Source organism: Diadema antillarum, unplaced genomic scaffold, assembly GCF_040938485.1.
Source record: "Diadema antillarum isolate AM-2024a unplaced genomic scaffold, OU_Dant_1.0 seq00002164_RagTag, whole genome shotgun sequence".
Taxonomy (NCBI): Eukaryota; Metazoa; Echinodermata; class Echinoidea; order Diadematoida; family Diadematidae; genus Diadema; species Diadema antillarum.
The window spans coordinates 64683-75124 of NW_027272803.1; the positions used below are offsets into that span (position 1 = coordinate 64683).

Genomic DNA, 10442 nt, shown 5'->3' on the forward strand with positions numbered 1-10442 from the left:
TTTTTTTTCCAAGAACAAAAGATTGAAAAACAACAAGACTGAGGAAGGTGTTTGACTGGCACATAATGGGAAAGAAGTGTCAGTTTCTGAAGAGAGGATTACAAGTCCTTGCCTACGTAGTAAGCGCAGGTGTATCAGCCGACCCAGCAAAGGTTGATGAACTCAAGAACTGGCCTACCCCTACATCCCCTGACAAGTTGCGGTCACTCTTGGGATAAGCGTCATATCACAGCAGATTTGTCCCAGGATTTGTAATCATTGCATATTCTGCAATGTGAACAATATGAAGATGAACAATAAAATATCTTTTCTTGTCTAAAAATGGTCAATTTCATAAATGAAATGCGTGAAATTTTCGCTCCTGACAGGGCACTTACACTTTTAAGTACATTTATTGTATGGTAGCCTCGCGTCCTTCGACGAGTGTTCCCCCTGAAACATACCTTTAATAAATCATTCTATTTTTCCTTTTCTTCTAAGGTTTCTAGGAATAAAAGAATATTTTTCTTTGCCCGCAAAATGCGATCACGTTTAAGCTTTTAATGAATACATTTCAGACTCAAACCGAATGGCAAAGTGAATGGACTGTCATAATAATAGACTGTCATAGAAGCAGCTAGGCCTATTACGAAAGTGTACGTACGTTCATGAAAAATGAAAATGTACGATGATTCTGAGCTCTTCCTTGCGTCGTTTTGTCAAAGCAATATAAAAATTCAGGTATTACCACAGCAACTGCAATTGTCAAGTGTTACTGTGATCTTTAATGACTGAGATATCATATGAGGTTGTGGGTGATTCCGCTGCGGTCTTTTGCAAATTTGTGTGCTAAAATAGCATTTAAGAGCACGCTAAGCTTGATTTTCCGATAACTAGCTTAGTCCAAAGTAACTACAACCACGTTGTTGACTAAGACGTTCAAAGTTCGGCGATGAGCAATGTCTTCACCGGCCGTATCTTAAATTATGGTGCATGATAGCGAATTAGCAATTTAAATTTGAAGGCTTGGAATTCATGCAGGTATAACCACGATCTATCTAAAAACCAAAGCAAACTATGCAACAAAAATTCGTGTGGACAATGGCGTTGACAAGTCCCATAATGAATCGATGGCAATGTAGCAATATAGAGACTTCAAATGAAGATGTGTTGGCGAACGTTATCATTATTGTAACTTATTCCCATGTGAAGCTTTAAAATAATTTCGTGAAACATCCACCACTTGGCCATTGCTTGGTTGTTGGATTTCAATCTATCTAGGCATATCAAAACCCAACTGACTTTTCACCAAAATCTATTCTCATCAGAAAATCAGAGAACTAAATTTACAAATATTCTTTTTTCACACAAGTATGAGCTGTGGATGTCAAGATTAACAACATGCAACAAGCATAGTAGAGCACGACTGCACACAACAACATCCCTACGTCAACTTTACTGATTATAAATTATTGATCGAATATGAGAATAAAATGTGGGGTAAAATTAGGTAATTCTTATTTTCATGAACAGTTCGAAAATAATGACAATCAAAATGATATTCAGTATCAGTTACCATTCTATTTACTGTAATTATAAATATCTCTATCGTAATTACATTTAAATTTGTTGATACTTCGACCATCCTCGGCCCAAGGGAAGGGGGGGGGGGAGTAAATATCCGTAGTCTTTGTAAATGACTTTTTTTTTTTGCGTTACCAAATTAAAGTCTTTTGACGTCGTAGGGATTAGGTAAGAATTCAGTTCTTTATCAATGCAGGGTACCCCCTTCGTTGTTGACACTGTTTCAGCAGAGGGCCTACCAGGACCTTATGTTGCCAGGTTGGCCCTACTTATTTATATACATTGTTTGACAGGGACATAATTATGGGAGAAACATATAATCTAAGGACATACAGTAAGCATTCGACGAGATTGTGACTCAGGAGCTCTGATTAAAAGTCAGGACTCTTATCCATTATACCACAGCAGTGCTACTACTATGTTGCCTTTTGTTTCTGATGTGCGTCCATGAACATATACAGCTTTCAAATTCTAAGCGGGTCTCTTTTCAATAAAATGGGTACGTCCAAGACAACGTTTTATTGTATATCGTCACTTTTTGTGAACAGCACGCAATATGGACTCACTTGCGACCATGCATACATCATTTCAATTTTTCATTCCATTCCATTTTCATTTATTTTCATTTTCAACAAAGAGTATCGGTATAAAAACATAGCACGAAAAAAAAATAAAACACGTTCTACATTATATTGAAATATGATATAAACATAATAAAATGGAGAAGCGTATCAATGCATGATATTTTACTAAATGATGTTGAAAAAAATTGAAAATGGAGGGGAACCCTGAAAAACCAGAGAGTATGCATTTCCCTCGGAAGCATTACTAATAAGGTACAAAAAATGTAGCCACGTACTCGCAGACAAACATATATATGTATATATATATATATATATATATATATAAGTATTGGAACAAGTTCACGCGGTTTGACTGCAGGTTCATCCGTATTTATTTGCAACTCGGAGTAATTGCCTGATGATTGCGCCTCATGGAGGTTGCATGAAACTCCGAGTTGCAATAAATACGGATGAAACCTACAGTCAACCGCGTGAAACTTTGCTCCAATACTTCTGTCTAAAGCTCTTCCTTTGAGGATATCGAGCACTCTTCATAGAAGGATACAATCACCAAGTGTATATATGTTGCGAATTCACGTTTTTGGCTCCAATATAACGACGAATCAAGAAATGTCTTCTTCAGGAGTAGAGACTCCTGAAGAAGGTGGAGGCCACCGAAAATTTGAGTACAATAAACTCATTCTTATTGGCGAAATAATGCATCACTAGTTTGTTTCTTGATTCTTCGTTATATGTATCTAGAAAATGACAAAGTGAAAAAGTCTAGATGACTGAAAATGTTAAGGCTGATAATGATTCTCTGAAGACCCGGTATAGGAACTTAACAGAAACTATGTCAGTCTAGCATGTCTGGATTTAAATGACGCTATATTTGGTGCATAAATAATACTATCATCAAGGGAATTTGAAAATTTAGGATCAGCAGATGTAAAAATCGAATGGGTGAGAATTGTTCTCACCCATTCTCACGCCTTATATGCTTTGCTTTACAGCATCGAGCACTTTTCATCAATCCTCAACAAACTATATATTCCCGACGGATATTTATAAACGGATACATTAACAGCAATAAACGTTTTGCCGTGTGACATTTAGCCGACAATCCCAAAGTTACATTGCTTGATTGTGGCTGTGTGACGAGTCAAACAGCCAGATCCTCGTATGGCGGTATGCATGTATTATGAGCGTCTGAGCAAGCATTTCTAAATTACGTTGGGAGGGGCAAAAAGAGCCGAACACAACTGACTTATTCGGCAGTTGGCACGTTTGGGTTAAGCATTTAGGCGAGCAAAATCTAGCATTATTGCACATCAACATTGATAACTTGTTGGCTATTAGAGTGCTTTTTTTGTTGTTGTTTTGTTTGCTCTGGATATAATCAAGTTAGTTTCAGACAAGATGGATAGGGAAGATTGAAAAATATACGTCAAATATGCTGTCAAATATTACTTTTGTTGCATTCTCTCACGGATTTAATAGTTTCATTGTTTTCTCGTTTTCTATGGACGGCATATCAGACATTTCACGATAAGTTTAAACTGCAGAGGTCCTATCATATCATCCATACTCTCGAGCATATGCGTGTAAATATTTATGAATAGTTAAGAGTCGAGGTACTTCAAGAAGTTAACACTATTCTTGATAAATGTCGATTAAGCTCCCGATAAGTTCTTTCAGTTATATGTTTCCAGAATTCAAACAGTTGTTTTCTTTGTATAATGATCCTGACAATGCACTAAAGTACATTTTCTACCCTTCAATATAATTACCACATCAGTGGTCCCACGGTGTACGGCCTACTTCACAAATGGAGTCCAACAAACCAAACCGCTACAATTATAAATGGGTTAGAGTTGGATTTATTCATCTCATGTTCATTGTGAACGCCATACTGAATACAAAAATATATTATCATTTTTTTAATGAGAAAAGACAATCGCCATGAACGCAAATAAACAATATTTAGGAATATATATATATATATATATATATATATAGTGTACTTTTCTTACTTTTTTTCAGTTAGTCAAAATCAAATTTTTGAAAGATGGATGTGATCGAGGAACAATAGGTTTTCACTCTTTGTCATTTAAACCAATTACATTTTGCAAAGCATTTTACCCTTCGTCAGAGAAAAGATTAGCTCACAGGTATTGGGGTAGATTGACTACGAAACCTTTATATCCACTTCCTGTGAGCTAATGGGTGTACTGTAATTCTTCATAGAGTGATCCTATAATGAATAGTACATCAGTCTACAAACACTACGATGCTGCTCGATATGCGAATAGTCTTCCGAGGTCATGAACTGTTCATCGAACAGTTAATACAATGCTGCTGTCAGTCCATTGTTTATCTGATAATGCTTCACCAATTAAGCACAGTGCACAGAGTACAAAGATGCAAAATAAGTGGCTTAAAGTAGGCACGGCGAAATTTCATTCAGTGTGGAACTAACTTTTTTAACCATGTATTCATTTAAGTTTGATTTCCTATCCGTTCAAGTCCCCATGCTCTAAACACCAGCTGTCTCGATTGCATCGAGGGTGCAATTCTGCCCTGCCCTGCCTATGTTTAAAGCTAAAACTCTTTCCATTTGAGTAGAAGAATTGGTTTGTTTGTGACAGTTGTGTTGGTATTTATTCTTGAATCAGACAAATGAATGTTGCTTTAATATCGAACTGAAAAATCAGCACGGCGGACTTGTCAATATGCCGTTAGATAACCATGAACCTCCACGTAACCATGACAAAGGTTAAAATACTTGAATTAGGTGACACAACATGGGCAAAAGGATGGAGACATATTCGTCTTCCGAGACGACAATACTTTCATTTGATATCAGTGCTGAGGGCATACATATTCTCTTTGATATTTTCGAATGTGATGTTCTGACGAGTCAATTGTTACTGGTATTTTGGTAACATAATTATATCAATTAGAATTGATAAAAAAACTTTATCTTTCAATGAGAATGTGATAGGATATGATAGGAAAGAACATAATTTACAACCATACCATTGAAGACAGGAGGTGAGACATATCTTACAGTTTGCTTGAAGTCCTCGAGAGAGATGACAGCACCCATGGCAAGCATTATGAAGACCAAGATGGCCGTGATCAACCACTTCTGAACTGACTTCAAGATCGTAATGTAGTAAGGCACCGGTGCGTCAGTCAGCGTCGCATTTATGAGCTCTGTCTCAAATGTGGTGACAAAGACGGTATCCTTTATTGTAGTAATCGCAGTTGACAGTATCGTCGACATCGGTGAAGATGACAATGTCGGTGGTTCAGAAAAAGCCATGGTTGACCAGATTACTTTGACTGGCTTTGTTAAAACTGTGTGGATTTTCGAAACTTCTCTGCAGGCAGACAGTGCTTGGTTAGTTGTGAGTTGTGAGAATTTTGAACAGTGCAGACACTGCCGAAAGCAAGAAAAAAAAATGAATAAAAAACAAAAATAACTAGATCCTTGGAGCAGGTGCAGTTGTCAAGTCACGGCATGAGAGAATTTACAACAGTCTGCTATCTCCAGGGGAGGCTGCGCACAAAAATCACTGCTCCTGCTCCTGCTTGTTGTGTGTCCAATATGTGATCTTTGATCTCAGCACCACCGATAGGTTCACAAACTGAGGCAGTCTTGTTTAAGACATCTATGATTACGCTGTGAAAGTCTCCTCATAAACGTTTGCTGTCAATGATTATGAGAGCGAGATAGTTACACTGTTACTCTTGTCATAATATTGAAGAATTCATGACATGATCACACTGCGTTATATGCACATCAGCATATTTGATTTGTTTTGTGCCTATCCTGTCGCTATGCAGCGTTGCTAGTGTGATGATCCCAACCATCGATCCAACCAATTTCCATCGTGAAGGGAGGGAAGTGGGTATTCGACAGCTACAAGGTACATTCTCTCTGAACCTTTCAACTACTTTTTTTTTCATTCGAATGCTCTCAGACTAGGTCACAACCCCCCAAATCAGCCTGCTGGGGGATCGGTCGGCGAGCTTTTAGCCAAATTTCGGTTGGGCACCGACTGGTGACCGACCGGGCAACACTGATTTTTTAACGCGGAGGTAGATTTCAGCAGTGACCGACCAGCTAGTTTTCACTCGCCGCCCAAATTACGCTCGGTGTAATGGCAACCGCCCGGGCACCGACCTATAATCGCCGCTGAGTGATTTAGGAAACGAAATTAACTAGAATTTAAATGTCGTGCTGGCGACTGGTATGCCTCCGCCATAATGCGTGTTTCTCCCAATAGGTCTATGGTACATCTTGACAATGCGTGGGACGACAGTTTCAACTAATTGGCAAAATATAGATTTTCCCACCTTATTTCATCAGATTTGCATTCGATTTAACAATGCGATCATTCAAGTTAGAGTGAATTTGAATGATCACCAAGATCCAACATTGAAAGTAGAAACGTCGCTATGGCGACTGGTATGCCTCCGCCACAATGCATGATTCTCCTGATAGGTCTATAGTACATCTTGCCAATGTGTGATGACAGTTTAACATAACTGGAAAAATATTAAAATGACATGTTTATCACAAATGAGTTGAATGTTCACTTTCCTTGAACTAGGTTTAAATGGATGAATGGCTATATTTTTTAAGAGAGCATGTTTGGAGATTTGAGGATTTTTACTTGACTTTTGACCCTTTCATAAGTTTTATACGCACTAAGTAATCTATGAAGGTATGGAGAAAAAGGTGTAATTTCAAAATTAAATAGTAAATTGTTAGCATTTTAACCTTGCCTTTGACCCTTGACCTTTGACCCTATGACCCTAAAATTCCCAAACAGACTCACTGTCAGGCAGAACAGGCATAAATATATATTAAGTTTCATGATTCATTGTAGGGTCTATCTTGAGCCACTCCCTAGATATGGAAGAAGTGAAATTTAGCACGCCCACCTGGCCTTTGACTTTTTGACCTTTGACTTTTTCGGCAAAAGACTTTCCAGAGAATCTCTATTCTGTAATACATGTATAGAAAAGTCCTGCAGGCATTGCATACGTATGAGGGAAAAAGTGAACTATTGAGGAGCTAACCTTAACCTTTGACCATTGACCTTTGACCCCATGATCCCAAAATTCCCTAGATAATCACTGCCAGTCAGTACATGCATATGCACTAAGTTCCATGAAGATACCCTGACCATTTCCGAGATAATTATGGATTTGACCTTTGAGCTTTGACCTCACGACACAGAACTCTGTCTAGAGAATCTTCATTTGGTATAACATGTATGCACTAAGTTTCAAGAAAATGCTTTCAGGCATAGCATAGATATAGGGGAAATTGTGAAGTTTTGAGCATTTGACCTTGAGCTTTGACCTTTGACCTTGAGCATGTGCATCCAAAAGTTATAAGCATGATTTCGCCCACTTATACATATGTTTGCCAAGTTTCACTAGGATACCTCGAACGTTTTTTTTAAATTACCTGTCCACAAATTGATTACGGACGGACGGACAACCCGAAAACATAATGGCCCGAATTCATTAAGGTGATACAATCTTTGTCCATGGTTTAAACCATGGACAAACGTATGGGGCGCCAAGTGTCGTATGGCCTATTTCGTTACGAAATCAGGTATTTCGTCGACGAAATGACTGATTTCGTAACGAAATAGGCCATACGGCACTTGGCGCCCCATACAAAACTACGGTCTTTGTCCGTGGTTTAAACCATGGACAAAGATTGTACCACCTTCGTGAATTCGGGCCATTGCCTCCATCGACACTTTGTGGCGGAGGCATAGAAAGTAACTAGTTCATTCAATTCAATTTCATTAGCATGCGATTTCATGTGTTCTCAAATAAACATGTAAAAAAGGGCATTGAAATTAAACATGCACGTGCAACGCATTCAAATTCCCATCAGCATCGTCATGAAGACGGTTAAGGAATTTAAATTCACGATGAGGCAAACATTTACTAGGATTTACAACATGATACATGGGCAGTTTTTTTCTTCTTTTCTTATATTCTTTGTAGTTATTCGTCTATTTGAATACACAAACTTAATGTATCTTGAAATAGGAAGTTTGCCTTATAATAGCAAATATAGGGCCTATAATATTATGAAAGCTTGTATAACTCCTCTCTGAAACACATACGTGTACATCATAATCATCGCGACTTTAACGCTGCTAGAGGAGAGTATACATGAATATCTCGAATGTGGACAGAATTTGTGGGCGAAGCTTTTGACATCTAGTATGACTATATCACTGGCGAAACCCCTGGGTGAAACAGGTCTACAGCTGAGCCGTTTGTGGCAACATATGATATGAACACGGAGAAGATAAAAATGGAATCAAAATGTAAATTTGAATGTAGACAAAGTTATGAGATATAGTTATTCCGTGATGTGTTACATCGATACTGCAAGAGGGTAATTTGAATGTGGAAGACAAGAGTATACAGACAACACAATAAATAGACTTAACTGGATAAATGAAACTTCAGATTAAAATGCAGTTATTGTTTACAACTAGCCAATATGGCACAGAGAAAAAAAGAAAAGACCCGTAGAAACGCATGGGAACTTCTTATGTTGTCTGAATTTGAAAGTTTAAAGTGCGAAGTTGTGTTCCTATAAATGAAACTGAAATTGGTATTTGGGACGAAATCAAACTTCTATCCAGCTGGCGCGAAATTGAATGCCAACTTTGAGTCATTGAATTGAATGAATTTCTCTCTAAATTCATTGAAATCAAATATGAAAAGAATGACATGAAACGAAATTGAACGCTCAAAGAAATTAAAATGAACGGTGAGAGTAGAGCAGTGGCCAAAATCACTTGAATTTGAAGGCCTTTTCATTAATTCGAATGCAAATTTGATGAAAATGGGCGAAAACCTACATCAAAATGACGTGTTTGTCAAATGTTTTTAAATGTTTACTTTCCTTAAACTAGGTTTAATTGGATGAATGGCTATTATTGTCTAGGCAATAGGGTAATTACCCCCTGGGCAATTACCACGGACCCTTTCCCTGACCCTAATCCTAATCCTGAACCTAATCCTACCCTAACCCAAACTCCTAACCCTAAATCTAACCTGAACCCTAATCTTTACTCTAACCTTACCACTGACCAGTGTATTTAGCCGGGGGGTAATTGCCCTTTGGGGTAATTACCCGGATACGGTCTAGTCTACGACAGTAGGTGTTTGAGGATTTCAGGATTTTTACATGACTTTTGACTCTTTTATAAGTTTTCGCATTGAGTAATTTCCAAGGTATGGAGAAAAAATGTAATTCAGTATTAAAAAATAAAATTTTATCATTTACCCTGGTCTTTGACCATTGACCTTTGACCCCATGACCCTAAAATTCAGAGAAAAGAGAATCACTGTCAGGCAGTATATGCATGAATATATACTAAGCTTCATGATACCTTGGCCACTTCTGAGATATGGAGGAAGAACTGAAAATAAGCATTGTAACTTGACCTTTGACCTATGATCTTTAGCCTTTTGGCGGAAACCTTTCCCAGCAAATCTCTATTGGGTAATACATGTATACACTACGTTGGAAGAAAAATTCTACAGACATTGCATAGATATGAGGGAAATAGTGAAACTTTAAGGAGTTGCCCTTGACCTTTGACCTTTGACCCCTTGACCCCCAATTCCCAAAGTAATCACTGCCAGTTAGTACATGCATATGTACCAAGTTCCATGAAGATACCTTGAACCATTTTCGAGATATAGAGAAAAAAGTGAAATTTTCACATACTCACTTGACCTTTGACCTTGACGTCATAGCCCAAAACACTCTTTAGATAACTTTTATTGGGCAGTATATGTATGCAATGAGTTTCAAGAAAATACCCTCAGGCATTGCGTAGATATGGGGAAAATAGTGAAATTTGGAGCATTTGACCTTAACTTTTGACTTTAACCTTTAGCATCTGCACCCAAAAGTTGATAGGCACAACTTCGCCCACTCATACATGTACATGCCGAGTTTCATTAGGATACCTCAAACGGTTTGATAGTTACGCTGTCAACAAAATTATTAACGGACGGACGGACGGAAGGACGGATCCGCAACCCGAAGAAAACATAATGGCCCGAATTCACGAAGGTGGTACAAATGAAACCATGGTTTAAACCATGGACAAAAACCATGGAGCGCCAAGTGTCGCATAGAATATTTCGTTACCAAATCAGTCATTTCGTCGATGAAATGATTATTTTGTAACGAAATGACAACATTTTGTAACTAAATGAACATTTCGTCCATGAAATGATAATTTCGTT

At 37.9% G+C, this 10442-nt stretch overlaps 1 protein-coding gene across 1 annotated transcript in view; it reads right to left on the bottom strand.

The window, feature by feature from the left end:
- The window catches only part of LOC139714114 (ileal sodium/bile acid cotransporter-like), a 48117-nt gene extending 42663 nt beyond the window's left edge, over window positions 1-5454 (bottom strand). The window contains exon 1 of the mRNA XM_071625836.1: window positions 5197-5454. Within this exon, the coding sequence (XP_071481937.1) occupies window positions 5197-5454 (258 nt within the window). The remainder of the gene's footprint in view (window positions 1-5196) is intronic.
- Window positions 5455-10442: the final 4988 nt, after the last annotated feature.